This window comes from Hemiscyllium ocellatum, chromosome 34 (genome assembly GCF_020745735.1).
Source record: "Hemiscyllium ocellatum isolate sHemOce1 chromosome 34, sHemOce1.pat.X.cur, whole genome shotgun sequence".
In the NCBI taxonomy this organism is placed as follows: Eukaryota; Metazoa; Chordata; class Chondrichthyes; order Orectolobiformes; family Hemiscylliidae; genus Hemiscyllium; species Hemiscyllium ocellatum.
Window position 1 is genome coordinate 38,034,398 of NC_083434.1, and position 23,904 is coordinate 38,058,301.

The 23,904-nt window shown below is 42.4% G+C and overlaps 1 protein-coding gene across 7 annotated transcripts in view; it reads left to right on the forward strand.

Moving 5' to 3' along the window:
- The first annotated feature begins 4,113 nt into the window (after nucleotides 1-4,113).
- Nucleotides 4,114-23,904, forward strand: part of ulk4 (unc-51 like kinase 4) — a 496,983-nt gene continuing 477,192 nt past the window's right edge. For 3 of the 7 annotated variants that reach the window (XM_060850207.1, XM_060850208.1, XM_060850213.1), the window contains exons 1-3: nucleotides 4,114-4,172; nucleotides 16,850-16,998; nucleotides 23,071-23,170. In XM_060850207.1, coding sequence (XP_060706190.1) covers nucleotides 4,142-4,172; nucleotides 16,850-16,998; nucleotides 23,071-23,170 — 280 coding nt within the window. In that variant the 5' untranslated portion in view covers nucleotides 4,114-4,141. Of the gene's footprint in view, nucleotides 4,173-13,459; nucleotides 13,547-14,030; nucleotides 14,039-16,849; nucleotides 16,999-23,070; nucleotides 23,171-23,904 lie in introns of those variants that run through there. The other 4 variants (XM_060850209.1, XM_060850210.1, XM_060850211.1 and 1 more) reach the window with 4 other exon arrangements.

Below are 23,904 nucleotides of genomic sequence, written 5' to 3' on the forward strand. Positions count from 1 at the left end.
CTCACCAGGGTTGAAAAATATGGTGCTGGAAAAACACAGCATGCCAGGCTCATGCCCAAAACATCGATTTTCCTGCTCCTCGGATGCTGACTGGCCTGCTGTGTTTTTCCAGCATCTGCAGTCCTCACTTTCTCCCAGTTGATCTCACCCTCTCACCAGCCTCAGCTCCCATTTATGTAAATGGATATGGAACATTTATACATCCATCTGCAGAATTTCTTTTCTGACACACTGTCTACTTTGGGATTTGCTAGAAGAATTAGAACAGGTCATTTTAAAGATGTTGCTTAGTGAGAGACCGTGGCATGCAGCTCACTAAATGGTACTGTGCTCAATCTGTCTTCAATTAGTCAATTCCTGTTCCTCTTCTGCAAAGTAACTAAATCTGCCTATCAGGTGTGCACAACATTCTGGGGGCTCTTGCAGCAAAGTGGTCAGCTGACTTACCACTTCAGCTCTCATTCATCGCCAGTCAACCCCTGACACTCTCATTTTCAGAAAAGGACACATGTCAAAAATGATAGCATTCGATTGCAGGCTTTTAAACGAAGAGCAAGCTGTTGGATTTTCTTCTTCCCATCCCCCAATGAGTTCTAGTCTCCACCTTTAGTAAACATCTGTTTCCTTAATCAAAGTCATTAGAATAAAAAAGTGTGTTACATGCATGCTGATGGGCACAGAAGGGGTATTATTAAATGTGCTATACCATCAGTTTTTAAAACTGCTTCATTTTATGCACAGCTTGTTGATTTTCCTTGTAGGTGTAACTTTCAAAAGGTACAAATACTGCATTTCAAAACACCAAACAATTTCAATAAAAGTCAGAACCTGCTGTGGGAACCAAGCAGCCATTAACTGACTATCAGCAGGTACTTTACTGAACAAGGACTACAGCTGATCCTTCTGTAGCACTTTGGTAAGTATTCAACAAAGGGTGCTAGATGGTGACCAAGGATGGATTACTGAATGGTTTCCTTTCCTCCAGTCCCCAAACTGCTCAGGACAAATCTGATCACCTCCATGTAACACTATCCACTTAAATGCTGGTGGAACATAAACATTAGTCTGTGATGCCAAAAAAAGCAAAGGCAGGAGTTTTCTTTCCTCAGACCATCACAACTGAAGGCAGTCACGGCTAGGCACTGAGGCAAAACACTCCAAACTCCAGAGATAAGCTGTTTACCTGTTAAGGTTAGCCAAGCAACTTGAGTTTGACTGGATTCACCTTATTCTTCCCTACTCCCATCAAATAGTGAAGGTCAGTTGTGGTACAGGATGAAAAGGCAGTTCCTTCCTGCTTTCTGGTGTCATTGCAATGTGCTGCACAAGTATCACAAGGCAAAACAACACATAAAAAAGGACTGGATTGAAGTATCAGCTCAAATTTCACTAACAACTGCTCATGGTCAAAGTGATTTAAAAACAGCTGAGCCAGTTTCCATTAGGATTAGCCAGCTCTCACTCAAACCATCATTTGTTTTTAAACTAGCCTGCTTTTCTCTCTCTAAATATTTATTGATCTATCTCACACCCATTCAAAAATCAGAACAGCCCCAGCATTCAAAAGCAGCCATTTGGCCCTTCATATCCGCACTAGTTCTCTGCAACAGCAACTCAGCCAGTTTTACTCGCCTGTTTCTACCACTTAACCTTGAAACTTGTCAATCTTCAGATAATGATCCACATCTTTCTGAAATCACAATGGAATCTGCCTCCTCCACACTCAGGATTTGGAATGCACTCCCTAGCCTCTCAATGCGCAATAAAATAAAAGTTTCTCTCATGTCACCAATGATCAGTCACAGACATACTAGTGTCCTCTAACAGTGTAAAAGTTTTCCTTTCTTTACTCTGCCCAGATTCCTCATGATTTTGAGCCCCAAATCTCCACAACTTTCTCTTCTCCAGGGAAGCTGGGGTCATTCCTCAATGTATTCAATGTAACCAAAGTCATTCACCTTTAGCATCACGCTCACAAAACATTTTGCCCCCTCTTGAATGCCTGGGTACATTTCCCAAAGGGCAAGAGACACAATGGGATAATGCCCCAGTTGAGGTGAAACCAATATTTTTTTAAATCATTCTTCCTTGTGTTTGTAAGGCTCAGGTACTGTTATTTTTATTAACTGGAGAGACATGGGCTTTGCTAGCTGGGCCAGCATTATTATCACATGTCCTTACTTGACCTTGAAAAGGTGGCGTAAAAAATGAGGTCTGCAGATGCTGGAGATCACAGCTGCAAATGTGTTGCTGGTCAAAGCACAGCAGGCCAGGCAGCATCTCAGGAATAGAGAATTCGACGTTTCGAGCATAAGCCCTTCATCAGGAATTGCCTTCTTGAACCACTATAATCCACACGCTGTGGATTGACTCAATGTCCTTAGGGAGTGAATTCCAGGATTTTGACCCAGAGATACTAAAAAGGTAAAGTGATATATTTTCAAATCAGGATGGCAAGTGGTATGCAAAACTTGCAAATGGTGGTGTTCCCGTGTGTCTGTTGCCCTTGTGATCATGGTGACGTCTCAGGATCTTTGATAAGTTCCTGCAGTGTATCTTGTAAATGGTACACACTGCTGCTGAGCATCAATGGTGGAAAGAGTGGATGTTTGTTGATGTGGTGCCAACTAAGCAGGCTATTTTGTCCTAAATAGCATCAAGTTTCTTGAGTATTGTTGGAGCTGCACACATCCAGGCAAGTGGGGAATATTCCATCACACTCCTGACTTGTGCCTTGTAGATAGTGGACAAGCTTTGAAGAATTAGGAGTGAATTATTTGTCGAATGATTTATAGCCTCAGACCTGCTGTTGTGGCTGCTGTGTTTATGTGGCAAGTCCAAACGAGTTTCTGGTCAATTGTAACACCAAGGATGTTAATAGTGAGGGATTCAGTGACAGCAACACCATTGAATGTCTAGACGCAATAGTTACATTGTCTCTTACTGGGAATGGTCATTGCCCGGTATTTGTGTGGCATGAGTGTTACTTGCCATTTGTCAGCACAAGCATAGATATTGTCCAGATCTTGCAGCATTTGAACATGAACTGCTTCACTATCAGAGGAGTTGCAAATGCACAATGTTCAGCACCAACCATCAGCAAATATCCCCTACTTATGACCTTATGATGGAGGAACGATCATTGATGAAGCAACTGAAGATGATTGGCCTAAGACACAACCCTGAAGAACTCCTGCAGAGGTGTTCTGACTTCCAGCAACCAAAACCATCTTCCTATGAGTCAGGTATGACACCAACCAGAAAATTTGCCCCTTATACCATTGGTTCCAGTTTTCCTAGGGCCCTGCTTACTACCCTCAGTCAGTACAGCCATGATGTCAAGAGCCAGAGACAAAAACACTGCAGATGCTGGAATCCAAAATAGTCAGGCAGGAGGCTGGAAGAACACAACAAACCAAGCAACATCAGGAGGTGGAGAAGTCAACGTTTTGGGTGTAACCTTTCTTCAGGACTGGGGGTGGGTGTAGAGAGAATTGCAGATAAAGAGGGTGACAGAGGCAGGGTGGTGAAGTGGGGACAAGTGAAGACAGGTAGAGGGTATAACCTGGTTGGTCAATGGGAGGAATGAATGTGGTAGGGAACCATCACATCTGGCAGAATATTGGAAAGATGTGTATCCAATTACCACATATATACACACACACACACACACACACAATGGATTTATGGGAATGGAGTCTCCAGCAAATGCCCTCCCCTCCCCCAACCCCAAAGGATGTTGAACAATCCCCCGAATGTAGTTTCTGTGGCAAAGGAGACAATATTTCGGGCACAGAAACCTCATTACACCACAATCAGTCGTTTACCTCTCCTCTTGTCACCACATTGCAATCAGCAAGATAGCTTTTCACTCTACTGGAACTGCAATTTATCTTTAAAAATAACACCCGTCACCGAGAGGGGGAGAAAATGGACAGGCTGGAGGTATTGTTAAAGTAATGCTGCATGCAAATACACAAAATACACACACGTATAAACAAAAGCGCTCTCATTCCACTGAGACGCGGGGACTGATAGCCGGCCTCCAATTGAGCTCAGCTCATTTTAATCACATTGTTCATGCCCTGGCATTCATACTCAAGGGGAGGGGAGATGGAGACGAGAGCTCTGCTGCTTCCATATGGCTTCCTCTGCGACACACAGAACACCAAGTAATGCGGAATTTTTAATCTTTCAGTAAACCATTCGGTGGTTCGGTACTTACTTGAGTGTACGCAGGGTAAGGAAGTCTTCAACAAATAACAAGCCGGTTTTCTTAGTTGCCAGTCAGCCGCCCAGTCCTCGCCGTGTCCTCTTCGACCTCTGTGTTTGTCTCCCTTTTGAGTCTCCGGCTTCTGAGAGAAGAGCTATTTAAGCAAAGTTCCCCACTGCCAACACTACCTTTGTGATCTCTGTGTAGCTCGCCCGTCCTACAGCGCTGCTATGGTCTTTTGTCCACTTTCCATGTCCCACTCTTCATTTGTTCGCCCTGCGTTCAGCTTCCTTCTCTACCGCACGGTGTCACAGCATCAGTCTACAATGGGGCGTGTGTATCCAGGAGGGAACAAGCGCTCATCCCACTTGCTTCCCCAAGCAAGCCGGCTTAACCCCAGCCCTGCCGGAATAAAAACACACTCTCTCTGGCGACCTCAATCTCTTTATTCCTCTGATGCAAAGAGAGCCAAGCGCTGGCTTCCCTTCCCCATGCTGCTCCCTTCACCGGGATCTCTCTGGTTGTCAAAGGCGGAGACTTGATACTCAGAGTTACGTCAGCCAATGCTGCTCACCATGGGGGAAGTGAAACTCGTCTCTCACATCCACTCAAGGTTCAACCCATTGGAAACCGTTGTGTTTTCCCTCCGCCCCTTTTGTCTGTGTTTCTCTCTCTTGCTGGTCTGTTTCCTGTCTTGCTCTACGGAATGCAATGTGAAAATCCACACGTGGAATCAGAATCATATGGTCAGGTCTGAAGTTAACAGCGGATGCTGGAAATCGGAAACAAAAAACAAACTCAGCAGGGTCTGGTAGCGTCTATGAAGAGAGGAAAGGAGAGTTAACGTTTCGACTCAGTTGTACAGCATGGAACCAGATCCTTGGGCCCATCATGGGTATGCTGACCAACAAATACCAAACTATTTAATTCCCTTTTACCTGCATTTGATTCATAGCCCCCTGGATTTCTAAATGCTCATCCAGATTAGATTCTCTGCAGTGTGGAAACAGGCTCTTCGGCCCAACAAGTCCACACCACCCCTCCGAAGAGAAACCCACCCAAACTCCTACCCTATATTTACCCCTGAGTAACACACCTAACACTCCGGGCAATTTAGCATGGCCAATTCATCTAACCTGCACATCTTTGGTCTGTGGGAGGAAACTGGAACACCCGGAGGAAACCCACGTAGACACGGGGAGAATGTGCAAACTCCACACAGACAGGCGGGAATCAAACCCAGGACCCTGGTGTTGTGAGGCAGCAGTGCTAACCACTGAGCCACTGTGCTGCCCATGCACCATGCAGCACTAACAGATGCTTCGTAAATGTTGTATCTACCTTCACCGCCCGCATGGGCATCATGTTTCATATTGCTGATCGTTTCAGAGAACATCTCTGGGACACCCACACTGACTAATCGTACCACCTATGGCTGAACATTTTAACTCCCCCTCCCACTCTGCCAAGGACATGCAGGTCCTGAGCCTCCTCCATCGCCAAATCCAAACCACCCAAGGCCTGGAGGAAGAATGCCTCAACTTCTGCCTTGGGACCCTGCAACCGCATGGGATCAATGTTGATCTCACCAGTTCCCTACATCCCGGTCCCAACCTTGCGTCTCGGCACTGCCCTGTTGAACAGTCCCACCTGTCCATCTTCCTTCCCACCTAGCTGCTGCACCCTCCTCTCTGACCTATCACTTTCACATCCACCTTCATTTACCTATCACATTCACAGCTAATTTCCACCCCAACCCAATACCCCTCTCATTTATCTCTCAGCCCCTTTGGCCCACAAGCCTCATTCCTGATGAAGGGCTTATGCCTGAAATGTCGATTCTCCTGCTCCTCGGATGCTGCCTGACCTGCTGTGCTTTTCCAGCGCCACAATCTTTGACTCTGATCTCCAGCATTTGCAGGATATTTTTCTCTTCTTTTTCTACCACACTCTGGGTGAAAAAATTCTTTCTCATATCTCCCCTAAACCACTTGCTTTTTACCTTAAACTTAGAATCCTCTGGTCCTTCAGTGTAGGAGCCTGAGGAGTGATTAGATTAGATTCCCTACAGTGTAGAAACAGGCCCTTCAGCCCACCAAATCCACACCGACCCTCTGAAGAGCAACCCACCCAGACCCATTCCCCTACATTTACCCCTGATGAATGCACCTAACACTACAGGTAATTTAGCATGGCCAATTCACCTAACCTGCACATCTTTGGACCGTGGCAGGAAACCAGAGCAAACCCACGCAGACATGGGGAGAATGTGCAAACTCCACACAGACAGTTGCCCAAGGCAGGAATTGAACCCAGGTCCCTGGCACTGTGAGGCAGCAGTGCTAACCACTGAGCCTCCATGATATTATAAAATTTTATAAAATTATGAGGGTAAAGTGAATAGCCAAGGCCTTTTGCCTCGGGTAGGGGAGTTCAAAACTAGAGGACATAGGTTTAAGGTGAGACGGGAAAGATTTAAAAGGGACCTGAAGGGCAACTTTTTCACACAGAGAATGGTGTATGCATGGAACGAACTAAAAGAGGAAATGGTAGAGGTGAGTAAAATTATAATTAGATTTATTGTCATATGAGGGGACCTGAGGGGCAACATTTTCACACACAGGGTGGTGCATGTATGGAACAAACTGCCAGAGTAAATGATAGGGGCGAGTAAAATTAGAATTAGCCTTATTGTCATTCATACTCAGATAGGTACAGTGAAAAGTTTAAGTTGTGTCTTGCAGTGCCATCTTAGGTACAAAGGTACCTAGGTCCAGATTTTTTAAGTTCAAGTCCTTTGGAAAAAATTAGAAAAATAAATAAAAAGTCCAACAAACCTTCACGCCATCTTACATGCAAAATACAAAATCTCAGGAATAAATTAGAAAATCAAAGAAATTTAAAGTTCAGAATAACAGTCCCTCTAATCCAGTTTGCATCAGCACCTCGCCTCCAGCCCAGGCAAGGCCTAACCTTCAGTCTGCACTAGTCCTCTCCACCAGTGCTGGGCTTCACCTCAAGGCTATGAGTGCTAGGCGTCCACTCTGGATTCACTTTGAGGCTGGATTCACTCAGATTCATGTGCTGAGTCTGACAGTCCGTGCTGAGTCTGACAGTCCATGCTGGCTTCACTTCAAGGCTTTTAGGCCAGACAGGTACATGGATATGAAAGATAAAGAGGAAAATGGGCCAAATGCAGGTAAATGGGACAAGTTCAGTTCAGAAAACCAAGTCAGCATGGACGAGTTGGACCGAAGGATCTGTTCCATGTTGTGTGACTCAATGATGTCTGTCAATGAGGGAAGAGATTCTCGTGATCTGTTCAATCTATATATCTCATAATTTTATATGCCTCGATATGAACCCATCCCCTCCTTTCTGCTCCAAGGAAAACAAATCCATCCTTTCCAGTCTCTTCTCATAACTGAGACTTTCTATCTCAAGCAACATCCTAGTGCAGGTCTTCTGTACTCTCAATCATGTCCTGTTGATAATGTGGTGATCAGAACTACACAGACTATTACATCTGTAGCCTAACCAATGTTTTATAAAGTTTCATAAAGAGTCTTGATCTAATATTTTATGCCCCAGCTAATGAAGGCAAACACTCCATATGCCATTTTCACCATTCTGCCTACCTGTGCTGACACCTTCAGGGATCTATCCCTTTGTTCCCCAGACCTTCCTAGCAACCTACTAATTGTGTATATCCTTCCGTTATCAGACTTTCCCAGGGTACATTACCTCACACATATCAGATGTCAGAAGTAGTTTCTTTACTCAGAGACTAGTAGGGGCATGGAACACAATGCCTGCGACAGCAGTAGACTCATCAACTTTAAGGGTATTTAAATGGTCATTGGGATAGGCATATGGACGAGAATGGAATAGTGTAGATTAGATGGGCTTCAGATTGGTTCCACAGGTTAGCGCAACATTGAGGGCCAAAAGGCCTGTACTGCACTGTAATGTTCTATGTTCTAAATTCTACCTACCATTGCTCTGCCCAATTTATCAGCTGGTCAATATCACACTATAGCCGGAGATCATCCTCCTCACTATCAACAATACCACCACTTTTTGTGTCATCTGCAAACTTATTAATTACACCTTCTGCATTCACATCCAAGCCATTACCATAATTAACAAACAGTATGACTCTTCTTCAGAACTTTTAAATCTGTAATATTAGTCCTATTTCTCTCTCCACAGATGATGCCAGACCTGCTGAGTTTCTCTGCATTCTCTGTATTTGGTCAGATCTGATCTGTTTACTGTCCCATGTGTCAGGTTCGCTTTTTAAAATTGTGCTCCAATTGCTGTTAAAAATCACAACATGCAAAACAGTTCTTTTTTTAAAAATGTATATTTTTACATACCAGTTACAACTAGGCCACTCTGCCTCACAAGCCTGTTCTATTATTTGATATGATCAATGCTGAAGTTCTTGAGAAGAGTCATATTGGGCTCAAATACTTCTCCCTGTTTCTCTCCCCGCAAACACTGCCAGACCTACTGAGTTTCTGATTTTATTTATGAATGACATGATTGAGGCCTCAGCTACACTTTCATGTCAACCCATGATACTCTGGGACCATTGAAAGAACCTGCTTATCTCAGCCTTAAAAAATTAAATCATTTAGCCTCTACCATTCTCTGGGAAAGCAAGTTTCAGAGACTCGCTACTGTCTGAGAGGAAAAAAAACTCATCCTTATCTTAAATAGGAGACTGACTGTTTTTAAAATATTTCTAGTCTCTACCACAAGTGAAAACATTCTTTCAACATCTACCCAATCAAGTCTACTCAGGGATTTTGTATGTCTCAATAGGATCATCTCTCATTCTTCTAAACTCCAATGAACAGAGGGCTAAATGTCCAACCTTCCTTCATAAGATAGCCACTTTATCCCAAGAATCAGCCAAGAGAACCTTCTCTACTGTTTCACATGCAGTTATAACCTTTCTTAAACTGTCTTGATGTGGTCTCACCAATGCCATATAAAACTATAACAACATTTTCCCACTTACATATTCCACTCACTTTGCAATAAACAACAGTATTCCATTTGTCTTCCTAATCACTTACAGTCTGGCATGGTAACTTTGTATGATTTATATACCAGTACACCCTGATCCTGCAGTACCAGCAACTTCTGTGTTCTCTCTGCAATTAAATATTATGCTGTTTCTCTATTTGTCCTGCAAAAGTGGACAAGTTCACATTTTTCCACATTATTCTCCATTTGTTGAAAAACATGTCTTCTAAATCTATGTTCAGTGATCTATTCTTCTCATGGATTGCAACAGCAACTTCAGTTTAATGGATTGTTATTAACATGTTATTTCATGACACGTGAATCCAGCATGATGATGGTCCTGTCAGTTGTGTCATGAACCTTGGAGGCAGGAATGCATTATTAACAGATGGAGGTTAAGAGAATGGAAGAGACCAAAATAAATCAGAATAAGACAATGACTTGATAGATTTTTTTATTTAACAGTCATGTAATATATCCATAATCTTTGATTCTGGTCTCGAGTCTGTGGTGTTTTTAGATCTCTATCAAGGCAGTGATAGGAATAGTATAATTGATCTCCATAACTGTGTGTCTGCCAGAAACCTGCTGGTCTTCCAGTGCAAAGAGCTATAGATGCCAAGTGTTGCAGATTGGCATATTCCAACTTCTAGGACTGTGTGCTAAGGAATACATGAGATGGCTTGGAGTGACAATTGCAAATGCTTAATAGGAGAAAGATCATTGTCTAAGGCCCTTTCACCATAACACACCGAGATTCTAGAAATTATGTAAAGTCCCTCACAGTATGCACTAGAGAATGTCTAATCTGAAGTGTAAATTTATATTGTAAGAATAACTCATAAAGCCAAATGTAGTGAAGCACCTCACGTAGTGTATCAAAATAAACTAAACCATATCACAACTTATGTAATGTTGCATGTGCTACTCTCATGATTTGTTTCAAAAATAGCATTTTGCATGTGGAAAAATACTAGTTGGGAGTTATAAGCTTTAAGCAGCCTGTGACCAATAATAGACATTTGTAAATATTATATCATATTTGCTTTAGTTTTAACTACGTTTATAATAGCATTTGATTTACACTAGTAGTGAGTCTAGAGAAGATTTGTAGCTCAGGTTGAGGTTCTGGATGTAGGTTTGCTCGCTGAGCTGGATGGTTCGTTATCAGACGTTTCATCACCATACTAGGTAACATTTTCAGTGAGCCTCTGAATGAAGCTCTGGTGGCGTAGCCCACTTTCTGTTTATTGTTTGAGTGTCCTAGGGTTGTTGATGTCATTTCCTGTGGTGACATCATTTCCTATGGTGATGTCATTTACTGTTCCTTTTCTAAGTGGGTGGTAAATGGGATCCAAGTCAATGTGCTTGTTGACAGAGTTCCAGTTGGAATGCCATGCTTCTAGGAATTGTCATGCGTGTCTCTGTTTGGCTTGTCCTAGGATGGATGTGTTGCCCCAGTCGAAGTGTTGACCTTCCTCATCCATATATAAGGATATTAGTGAGAGTGAGTCACGTCGTTCTGTGGTTAGTTGATGTTCATGTATCTTGGTGACTAGTTTCCTGCCTGTTTGTCCAATATAGTGTTCGTTATAGTTCTTGCAAGGTATTTTGTAAATGACATTAGTTTTGCTTGTTGTGTGCATAGGGTCTTTCAATTTCATTAGCTGCTGATTTTGTGCATTGGTGGGTTTATGGGTTACCATGATGCCAAGTGGTCTGAGTAGTCTGGCAGTCATTTCCGAGATGTCTTTGATGTTGGGAGAGTGGCTAGGGTTTTTGGACACGTTTTGTCTGTTGTTTGGGTTTGTTGTTCAGAAATTAGTGGACTGTTCATTGGGTGATTTTCCTCTGCTCTGCGTAGTTCCTCTGTGCTGTAGTGTGTAGTGACTCGTTGAAATAATGTTCTAATGCAGCTTCATTTGTGGATGTTGGAATGATTGCTTCTCTAGTTCAATATTTGATCCGTATGTGTTTTCTTCCTATACACACTGGTTTGAAGTTCCCCATTGTCTATTCACTCTACTGCGACATCTAGGAATGGCAGTTTGTTGTTGTTTTCCTCCTCTTTAGTGAAATTTATGCCAGTAAGGGTCTTGAAAGTTTCCTCTAATTTGTTTTGTTTAGTGATGACAAAGGTGTCATCCACGTAGCAGATCCAAAGTTTGGGTTGGATGGTTGGCAGAGCTATTTGTTTGAGTCTCTGCATTACTGCCTCTGCTAAGAACCTTAAGAATCCGTTGGTGTTCTGTTGGTTTGCCTGAGGGTTTTGCTGTTGAAGGTGAAGTGGGTGGTAAGGCATAGACCCACTAGCTTGACAATAATGTCCTTGCTGATGAAGTTGGTGGTGCTTGATGTCTGTGTCTTTCTAATAATGTAGTCAGTGTTCCTTGGCCTGATGTTGATGGATGTGAACAGGGCTGTGACATCAAAGGAGACCATTATTTCATCCTCTTCTATCTTGGTGACTTTGATGGTCTTCAGGAATACTTGGGTGGAGTGGAATGTCATTTACAAAATATCTTATAAGAACTGTGACAAACACTATATTGAACAAACAGGCAGAAAACTAGCCACCAGGATACATGAACCTTAACTAGCCACAGAACGATATGACCCACTCTCACTAGTATCCTTACATACAGATAATAAAGGGCACCACTTCGACTTGGACAACACATCCATCTTAGAACTAGTAAACAGAGACATGCATGAAATTCCTAGAAGTATGACATTCTGGAATTCTATAAACAAACACATTGACTTGGATGCAATTAACCAGCCCCTTCGAAAAGGAACAGGAAATAACATCACCATAGGAAATGATGTCACCAACCCTAGGCTACTCAAACATATAAACAGAAAGTGGGCTACACCACCAGAGCCTCATTCAGAGGTTCACTGAAGATGTTACCTCATATGGTGATGAAATGTCTGAAAATGAACCTTCCAGCTCAGCAAGCAAACCTACATCCTGATTTACATTATAAACAAGTGCTAAGAACAAAGGCACCTTTCAGAACTTCAAGATACAGCAAGACTGGGAGTGTAAAGAAAAAAGTGAAAACATCATGTAATTAAATATGTTTTTATTTTTGTGATTAGTTGGGTCCCTCTTTTAAAAAGCTGAAAGATTTGTTCATTTTTATTGTTTAATAACAGTAAATCAGTATCTCCTCGAGGATTCAACTAAAAACACAAATGTACTACCTAATTTCTTGTTTCTAAATAGTACCTAGGATCAATTAACACTCAAATGAACAAAGGAGCAAAACATCATAAAGCAAAATCATAAATACAAGGAAACTTCTGCTTTCTTTCTTTCCTCTCTTCATTGCTAATTAGTGATATCGCTATACACAGAACACAAGTGTCTCCTTGTTAAAGGGGCTCAAGCAATAAACTGAAAAATCCAACTTTATTTTAATTTAGTCCCTGCCCTCTCCTTCACTGTTTTGATCACACAGCATTGCCCTTTGAAGTGAAGGGCACTGCTTGTCACTGGCCACCTAGGTGTTTTCCTATCTTCCTGGTGGTGGAAATTGAATAAAGATTCATGCACTTAGTGGCTCTCACTGTATCTCACACCTGCACACACACACCATGGGTGCTGAGGGAAAAAAAAGCATTACTGCAGTTAGGCGGTAGTGTGGGGGGGTTAAGAAAAACTGAAAAATAAAAATCATAATTTTGATTCTTAGTGTCTATAATTCTTAATTAATCAATTATGATGATTAATTCTAAAGTGGAAGTATTTCTGCTCAGAATTGGCCTTTTTTTATTTGAAATTGGAGGAAACAATACATTCCAAGTTTTAATTTCAATTAAACTTTGCAAATGGTGAGGGTATCTCTTTCTGCAGGGCAGCCAGTGCCTACACTCCACCTGCCCTGTGTCCCTGGGCTTTGCTCCTGTCAATCTGGGCTCGGTTGCCAAGAGCAATCGCCTCAGCGGTAACCAAGGAACGGATCCATTCTTCACACAGGAAGAGGGAGGAAAGATCAGAGATGGAAGGACTGTTCAACAGGATTTATGCAGGTCCACATCTGGAACACTTATTCAAGTAGATTGAATTTATTATTTTAAGATTAGTAGAGTTGAAGACGATGGTTGCGCTCTTGTTGCTGCAGTGAAGAAGCCACAGGAAGAACACCCCCCCCCCCCATTTGGAAATAGTGGTTCAGACGGATCACACATCCGGCGGAGTCAACGCAGCGCCAACGGCCGGATCGCGAGGTGGTGGTCAGCGCGTGTCCGGGGAAGGAGGTGGTGGTCAGCGCGTGTCCGGGGAGGGAGGTGATGTTCAGCGCGTGTCCGGGGTGGTGGGTAGTGGGTAGTGGTGGTCAGCGAGCGTCCGAGGAGGGAAGTGATGGTCAACGCTTGTCCGGAGAGTGAGGTGATGGTCACCGAGTGTCTGGGGAGGGAAGTGATGGTCAGCACGTGTCCGGGAAGGGAGATGGTGGTCAGCACATGTCCGGGGAGGGAGGTAATGGTCAGCCAGTTTCCGCGGAGGGAGTTCTGGTTAGCGAGTGTCCGGGGATGGAGGTGATGGGCAGCGAGTGTCCGGGGAGGGAAGTGGTCATCAGAGCATATCCAGGGATGGTGGTGGTGGTGGTCAGTGTGTGTCCGGGGAGGGAGGTGATGGTCAGCGAGATTCCGGGGAGGGAGATAATGGTCAGAATGTCTCCGGGGAGGGAGGTGATGGTCAGCCAGTTTCTGGGAAGGGAGGTGATGGTCAGAGTGTACCCGGGGAGGGAGGTGATGGTCAGCGTGTGTCCGGGGAGGGAGGTGATGGTCAGCGAGTGTTGGGCAGGGAGGTGATGGTCAGCAAGTGTTGGGCAGGGAGGTGGTGGTCATTTGGTGTGATTGAAGAGGAGATAGTGGGTGTACAGAAATGGACAAGGGCAGACTGTGGTCAGCAGCTGTCAACAGAGGAATGTAATAGAATGGAGAAGTGCTTGGATAGTGGTGCAACAACAGTGCTCAAAGAGAGAGATAGTGGTCTCTCGGGGTGTTTGGAAATGAAGGTGGTGGGTCTGGAGTAGGAAATGGTTGGCAGGCAGGGTCTGGAGCGATAGACAAAGAGGCTGTGGTCAGTGGAGGTACTGGTTGTCGAGAGTCCATAGAGGTGATAGTGGTCGTTCTTGGGTCTCGAGAGATGGATTGGGGAGGATGTTGGTATTGGGAGGAAATAAGATAATGGTGAGCAAGGTTGTGGCTATTTTGGATCTGGATGGGGATTCTGTGGTCGGAGCGTCATCAATCTTATATAGCATTTGCACGGCTACATTGTGGGTATCTGCTCGGGCATTGTTTAATTGTAATTATGAGAGTGTCAGTGTCTGAACAAATTGCAACTGGTTTCTGTTCAAGAGATTGCTTATATATTCGTAGCCAGAGTATTTCCCACCTCACGCCAAAGATGCCTCATTACATGTTAGTTTTTGGTGACAGCATCCCATGTATAGGAGAGATGGTAACACAGGAGAGATTTATAATCCAGAGGCTAAGGCTAATGGTTTGGGGACGTGGGTGAAATTTGAATTCATAAAATTCCTACAGTGCAGATAAAAGCCGTTCAGCCCATTGAAGGTGCTCCAACCCTGTGAAAGGCATCCCATTCAGGCCAACTCCCCTCACCTTATGCCCACATTAACTCACATTAACCATGGCTAATTCATCTAGCCTGCAAACTACGGGGCAATTTAGCATGGCCAATCCACCGAACCTGCACATCTTTGGACTGTAGGAGGAAACCAGAGCACTTGGCAGAAACCCACGCAGACACGGGCAGAACATGCAAACTCCACATAGATAGCTGTCCAAGGCTGGAATTGAACCTGAGTCCCTTAGTGCTGTGTGACTCAATTCAATAAAATCTACAATTAAAAGGTAGTGGGCAGCACGGTGGATCAGTGGGTAGCACTGCTGCCTCACAACGCCAGGGACCCAGGTTTGATTCCAGCCACGGGCGACTGTCTGTGTGGAGTTTGCACATTCCCCCGTCTATGTATAAATTTCTTCCGGTGCTCTGGTTTCCTTCCACAATCTAAAGATATGCAGGTTAGGTGAATTGGCCATGATAAATTGCCCATAGTGTTAGGTGCATTAGTCAGGGGTAAATCTAGAGGAATGGATCTGGGTGGGTTACTCTTTGGAGGTCAGTGTGGTCTTGTTGGGCCAAAAGGCCTATTTCCACACTGTCGGGATTCTATGAACTTAATGGCAACTTTATAATCAATGTTAATTGTCATAAATATTCTTCTGGTTCGCAGATATCCTTCAGATAAAGAAATTTGTTGTACTTGCTTGGCCTTCATGTGATTTTGGACTCCTCACCCATTCAGTTGATTCATAATTATGCTTTGGAATAGTCTGGAGAGCCAATATTAGATTAGATTACTTACAGTGTGGAAACAGGCCCTTCGGCCCAACAAGTCCAGACCGACCCACCGAAGCGCAACCCACCCAGACCCCTACATATACCCCTTACCTAACACTATGGGCAATTTAGCATGGCCAATTCACCTGACCCGCACATCTTTGGACTGTGGGAGGAAACCGGAGCACCCGGAGGAAACCCACGCAGGCACGGGGAGAATGTGCAAACTCCACACAGTCAGTCGCCTGAGTCGGGAATTGAACCCGGGTCTCAGGCGCTGTGAGGCAGCAGTGCTAACCACTGTGCCACCGTGCCGCCCTCTTCCAGGGCAATGGGTGGGAGGGACAAATAACCAGTGATGCCCACATTTGATATAAGAATAAAACAATTCACTGAAACTGGCCCTGCCTCACCATCATCTTTTTGTAACTTCCCTGTGTCATCAGATGCTTTGCTCGAATTGAGTCCTGGTTGAACTCAGCCAAAATTTTCTAGTTAAATATGGGGAACACCAAAACTTCCCTCTAGGACATGCTGTACACCACTGTCCTTTATCTTTTGCATCCACCTAAGAGGACTGATGGAACCTCAACTTTAATGTCTTATCAGAAATATGCCATCCTTGACAGTGTAGTAATTCCTTCAACCTTGACTGGACTATCAGCTTATCAGAGACTCATTCAAATCTTTTGCTTTTCTCATGCCCTGCATTAAATCCAGCTCATATACCACCCCTGTCCTTGCTGAACCACATTGGCTTTTTATGCCTCAATGCTGTAAATATGAAATTGTCACCTTTGTGTTCAAGCTAGTTTGTGACTTTGCTGTTCATTAACTCCTACGGGCTCCTCACCTCTGCCTGTCATTTGACTAGACCAGGTAAGGATAACACATTTCTTTTGCTTATGACCTTGACGAACCAAATGGGTTTTCATGACAATCTGCTAGTTACCAGACCACAGTTGGTCACACTAGCTTTTCAAATCCTGATTACCTTTAGTGTCTGAACTTAAGCACCTAGCTGCTGTGGTGGCATATGAAGTTATGTTTTTGGAGTTGTGGTCTTATAAATTAACCGTTGATGAATCTCTCCTTTTGTGCCCATGTCTCAATGCTGAGATCATTGTCTTTGTAATCTCAAATGCTAGGACATTGATTATAAGTTTATTGTGTATATGTGCCCATAATTACTTATGTCTTCCTTTTTCATTTGATAGAGGTACAAAAAATGGAAAACTTTGTCCTTTATGAGGAAATTGGAAAAGGAAATAAATCAACTGTTTACAAAGGCAGAAGAAAGGGAACTATCAACTTTGTAGCAATTTTATGTATTGACAAATCAAAACGGCCAGAGATCACTAACAGGGTGAGTATTACTTGATAGTAGCATCAGAATTTGAATTCTCAGATAATTCAAGAAGCATATTGGCACAGAGTATTGTGGACCCAACATATTATCAACAGGATAGGCCTTGGCATATTTGAATTTATGTTGCTAATCTGGATTGTGTTGCTTGAGTTTGTTGGAGATAATTATACCTTTGTATTGAAATACAGCGGTACAGATTTAAGAGATTGAGTGTTAAAGTAGCTCATCTCCATTGGGCAAGAGAGGGATACTACCTTTGTGAAGCTGGAATAACAAAGAGGGAAATAATCTATGTGGGAGCCTAATTCCTGCCCAGTGATGGCTGCTGAAAGTTCAAATGTGCGAACATCAAGTGAGATATGAATCAGGGTGTACTGTAACTTCATAAACAAGAGGTCAGCCTGCACTCATTGTCAAGGTTCACAAGATAAGTGGATACATCAACGAGCTACTAAATGGCTGTTGCTTTGTGAAACTTTTCTCAGATACTACTACTGTCTTTAGGTAAAGATAGAATGTCAGCAGAAGCTGGGGTATCCCATAATGGGTCTTTTCCAAATAGTTTTAAAAATGCAATAATTAATTGAAAAAAAACTTGAGAGCTGATGTGTGCCAATGTGGTCACTTTAACAAGGTTATTTTGTCCTCTGGTTTTTTTAAACGAGGTCTCAGAAAGAGTCTAGTTTAACAATGACAGGGAAATCATCAGTTTTCCCAATTCATGTTTTTTTTATAGTTTGGTTTAGTTGTAGCAGAGAAGCTGCTGGTAGCAGGCACCTAAGCTCTGCTGCAGGGAAAAAGGTGCCATGCTTTTGCACATGATCCCTGGCAGACTTTTCTGTCTGAAGTCTCTCCTGGCTGTAAGAACCTGCATTTGAATTAACCTTTTGTCAAGGGGTGTGGTTATGGGATGTTATGGGAATTGGAACAGCTCCTTAGTTAAGTTGCGGTATCAAGTCGGTTGAGTTTTCAAATAGTTGAGTTACATGTAGTAGTTCTTCTATAATGCCGTAGTTGTGTTCAGCGAAACCTTGCTTAATTGAACAAATGGAGCCTTTGGGAAAAGTGGGGTTGGGGCAGACCAGCAAAATATATCATTCACAGTTGCTCAAAAATCAACCAGAAGTCTAATGCAAAGTATAACACAGCCTGAATGAAGGTTGAAATTATATTTATTAACAAAAGTAAATTTAACATAGTACATTTAACAAATGTAAGAAAGCTGCTATCTGTACAGTACCTCTCACAGAAAGCTGCTCTGTTGGCAGCTGGCATCAATGCATGCGCAGAGTGGCACGAGGACTGGGGTTGACATGCATGTGAAGAACCGTGCATACACTTGAGCGCATATATAGAACAGCATGCAGATGGGCACCTATGTCACGCATGTGTATACATCGGCACACGCGCAAATCGGCACAGAAATTTTGGTCTGCACATCAGCACATTTGCAGATTGAAGCACACAAACCGATCCCCACTGGAATCGCAATATTGCCAACTGAGTTAAGCGTTCTCCATAATACCATTCCCTAATTCTTCAGCAACAGGGCAGCATTGTGGCTCAGTGGTTAGCACTGTTGTCTCACAGCGTCGGGGACCCGGGTTCGATTCCAGCCAGGGGCAACTGTGTGGAGTTTGCACATTCTCCCTGTGTCTGCATGGGTTTCCTCTGGTTTCCTCCCACAATCCAAAGAGGTGCAGGTTAGGTGAATTGGCCATGCTAAGTTGCTCATAGTGTTCAGGGATGTAGACGTTAGGTGCATTAGTCAGGAGTAGATATAGGATAATAGGGTAGGGAAATGGGTCTGAGTGTGTTACTTTTTGGAGAGTCAGTGTGGACTTGGTGGGCTGAAGGGCCCATTTCCACACTGTAGGGTGTTATGACACAAGGTAAACCCTTCTGCTAATTTAAACTTGACACACAGAGAAGCTCACTTCATGCCGTAATCTGTTAAATTTTGAGAGGCAAAGAACTATCCCAGATTTCACTATTTAAAGTAAAAATTAACAATTTTAATTTTTAAGTCCAACAGAGAACATTAAAACCACAGCTATTTGCAACTCCTTTCTCCTATCTTTTATCTCCCACTCTATAATACTGGTCTGATAAATTCCCTCTTAAATTTACGGCAAATCAATTTCAAACCCAGTTGTTGTCTTCGGAAGTCGAACTTTCTCGATAGATTTCTCTAGGTCGGCTTCGATATTCTGCTGCACAAATTTCTTATGGACAGGTACCTTTTCAGAGAGCTATTCTGCTGGCAGTCTTTACTTGTGAGTGCTCTTCGTTGTTCTCCCTAACTTTTCAAAATGTCTGGTTTTATACCCCAAAACATCAGATCGTTTCATTGGTTTGATGTCATCAAAACAATAAATTCAAATTCAATTTGATTTTGGTATCTGGGGCATAATTTAAACTGGCTAAATTTGATTTGTTTTTGTACTATGACAACAAAGCACCAGCTATTTTTATACACCAAATGTTACATTTTTAAATGTGCAGCGCACTCTGTGCTTTCAGTCCTTACCAGCTTCCCCTCTCTCTCTCTCTCTTAAAGATACAGTACACCTATGTCTTCATAACTCAGGATTCTATGATTCTGTACATTATAGCCAAATTAAGCTGCCTAAATGCGGGTTATCCCAGAAGTACCTGGATTCTAAATTTTGATTTCTTTTGTTCGTATTTCAACTGTAGTATTTAAGTAGATGCTCTTTCGCTTAAAGCTGCAAGGTTTGACCAACAGCATTATACCTGAAATATCAACTTCACATCTGCCTTTAAAATAAGAAGACGTTAGGGTCTAGGCTACCTTCTTGAAATATTTTTAGGGGCTCTGGCCTGATCTTATATTGATGGAAATTAGGCACTGTTTTTCTCATTCTTCACCTTTTGAATTAACATAAAGTTATTAACAAAAACAAAATACATAATCATAACTTGCCTTTTCCCATTGGTTTTCAGTCACATTCATACTTCTTGTTGGGACGTTATTGCATTGATGCTAAGCGAATGGACCTTAACTTGTGTACAAGCTGAGGAAAACCACTTGAGGAAAAGCTTGCACCTTCCACAACCTCAAGACATCATTTTACAGCCAAAAAATTATTTTGAAGTGTAATCAAAGTTGTGATGGAGGAGAAAGCAGCAGTCAATTTGTATGTTGCTATTAAAAGCAAGGAAATAATGACCAAGCTATTTTCAGGAGCTGGTTAAGAGATAAATATTGACCAGGACACTGGGGAGAACTTCTCTGCCTCTTTAAAGTAGTGCCATCAGTAAGATAAAGTTCAGTTTGAAGTTTCTTCCAAGATTTGGCACCTTCAGCAGTGCAGCACCTCCACAGTCCTGCCACTGACCTGTCAGTATAGCTTATGCACTTATATCTCTGAAGAGGAACCTGACTGCTGGCTGAAAAGAAAGAGTGCAACCGTGGCCGTCATTCTACTGGATGGTGGCACAACTGAGTCATCGCTTGTCTTTAGCTAATATTTCCCATTGTGGGAGGTAATGGCCAAGTGGTATCATCACTAGACTATTAATCCAGAAACTCAGCTAATGTTTTGGGCACATGAGTTCAAATTCCGCCATGGTAGATGGTAGATTTAAGGATCTAATGATGACCATGAAACCGTTATTGAATGGCAGGAAAACCGCATCTGGTTCACTAATGTCTTTTAGGGAAGGAAATCTGCCATCCTTTCCTAGTCTGGCCTACATGTGACTCCAAGCCCACAGCAATCTAAATAACTCTTAACAGCCCTCTGGGCAATAAGGGATGGGCAATAAGCGCTAGCCTAGCCAAAGGTGTCTATATTCCATGAGTGAATTTAAAAAAAAGATCAGGTGAGGAAATCATAAGATACTTTTTAAGCAAAGTGTTGAAACTGACGTTGACATTCCAACTATGGTCCTGATTGAGATCCAATAACCCCACATAGAGCAGAAGTTGAACCTTGTAACTTGTAGTTAATGCTCTGAGAACCTCAAACATTGAAAATATCACTCTGCTTTGTAAACTGAAATGGAACACACATTTCTATTTCTGAAAGTTATCAGACTGAAAGTTGTTCAATGCTTTTCTGACTGGCCAACCATCTTCCAAAATGTTGAGCTTATTCAGACTTGATCAAGTCCTGTTCATCTGTCAATACATTTTTAATTCCTAAAATCCCTAGAGTGCTGTAAAAAGGCTATTCAGCCCATTAAGTCCCCACCAACCCTTCCAAGAGCATCCCACCCAGAGTCAGCGTCCTACTCTATCCCTGTAACCCTACATTTACCATGGCTAATCCACCCAATCCTCACAACCCTGGGCATTGTGGGACAGCTTAGCACGGCTAATCAACCTAACCTATCCATCTTTGAACTTGGGAGGAAACTGGAGCACCTGAAGGGAACCCACGCAGACACAGGGGGATCATGAAAACTGCACACAGTCACTCAAAGCTGAAATTGAAACTGGGTCTCTGGGGCTGTGAGGCAGCAGTGCTAACCACTGAACCACCATGTCACTGCCACAATATGGTAGTGCTTCAAATTTCAATCATGCATCCTGTGTTCAAATCCCTATCATCCTTTGTAATGTCTTTTAGATCCACAAATTGGTGACAAATCCCCTCCCCGCCATTATGACTTGTGCGTTCCCAATGTATTTTGCCTTTTTGGTGATGCTCACAATTTCAGTTTTCTCAGCCCTTTTATTGTTAAATCTCTGACTTCCTCCCTCTCCTTTAAGACGCTTTTGAATTCAACCACTTTGACCAATTTTCCAGTCACTAGTAATGCCTCCATATGTGGTTTCATGTCAAACATTGCCTATTTACATGGCTGTGAAGCACCTTGGGACATTTTAGTACATTGAAGGCATAACCTGAATGGTAGTTATTGTTTGAAAATGGCCTTGAAGAAATTGAGCCTAGGACAAGCAGATTGTTATTGGATATATTGGACTTCTAGCAACTTGCTTACATTACCATACAGGATATAAGATGAAAATTTTGCCAAACCTCCAAGGAATATCTCTTGTTCCCTTTCCCTATATCTTTTTCTGCCTTCTTTCTTGTACTGATGTTACTTTGATTTGATTTGTTATTGTCACATGTACCAAGGTACGTGAAAAGTTCTGGATGTAAATATGCTCGCTGAGTTAGAAGGTTCGTTTTCAGATGTTTCATCACCATAGTAGGTAACATCATCAGTGAGCCCCTGGTGAAGCACTGATGTTATAGCCTGCTTTCTATTTATGTGACTTACATCCAGAACCTCAACCTGAGCTACAAATCTTTTTCAAACTCGCTACAGTGAAAAGTGTTCTCTTACATGCTTTGCGGGCAGATTGTACTACACAAGTGCGTCAGGGTAACAGAACAAAATGCATTTTACAATTACAGTTGCTGAGAAGGTACAGAGAGAGATCAACATTAACATTAAAGTCCATTCAAAAGTTTGATAACAATGGGGAAGAAAATATTCTTGAATTTGTTCGTATGTGAATACAAACCTTGATATCATTTCTTGACAGAAGAGACTGGAAGAGAGTATAACTGGGGTGGGAGGGTTCTTTGATTATATTGGTTGCTTTACTGAGGCAGTGGGAATTATAGGTGAAGTCATTGGATGGAAGGCTGGTTTGTATAATGGACTGTGCTATGTTCACAACTCCCTGTATTTTCTTTTGGTCTTGGGAAGAATAGTTGCCATACCATGCTGTGATAAGTGCCTTTAAGGTTATTTTCCTGACGCTTCAGATATGTCAATCTGCATTAGCCCTCTCCTCCTTGTATCCTTGATATTTTGAAAGTAAGACATATTACTAACAATTCCATTATCTATTCATTTTCATTACTTGCCTGCTGTGGGTTTCCCTAACCTTTCCCTTTTCTTGCTAGCCTAATCTGTCTTTCTTGATTTGCCCCATCTTCTATCCTGTGCATTTTAAACTCATGATTCCTATTTCATGGATATTCACCTTTCATTATGGTTCCTCAATTTACTAAAAAAAAATTATGTTTTGCATAATCACAAGAAAGTAACCATTGATTTGGAAATGTATGTTTCATATAGGTCCGACTTACTCATGGCATTGAACATCAGAACATTGTACTGTTTCATGAATGGTATGAAACCAGCAATCACCTGTGGCTTGTTGTGGAACTATGCACAGGTAATTAAAAAGTGTATGTACAAGTGTTATCAACTTACATTGTTGGCATGAGTAGTTGTGCATCCCCTGCATAAGTATGAAAGACTAAATATGAAAACATTTATATTGTAGTACTTAGATTAACATTTTTGAATGTTTTCACCAAATATTGGCATTATTTGTTAGAGAAACGTTTATTTGCATTTGCTCATTTTTCAGCAGAAACATTGTTCTGGGACTTCAGCACAACTTAGTTACCAGTCCATTGTGAAATGTATAATTGTTGGGACTTGGCTGAAATAAGATTTCATGACAAGGCTTGGTTGCTTCTCTAGTTCATTCATCAAACTGAGATCTTTGTTTGTTAAATTAATCTGCAGTTCAGAGAAATTAATTGTGAGGTACCTTGGGTGCTTTGAGTTACTCTTCTTAGATAAGACTTTCTTTGTTCAACGCAGTCTTTTCATCAACTGCAGTTATAGGTCAGAACCACAAAAATGATGGTTTCCTGATTCCAATCTGTATGGTTCATTTTTAATTACAAAATGTGGAATTCAGCATGCGAAAGTATTCTTATGAATTGTTCGTAAAATTCATGCAAAAGGTGATAGTTGAGAGCTTTAGCACTTTTGTAAAATGCAACCTCCAAGATGCACTGCAAAATTTCAACAAAAGGACTCTTTAGACAGCACCTTCCGAACTCCATGACCAAGGGCATCTAGAAGGCCAAGGGCATCAGATAGCTAGGAACATCA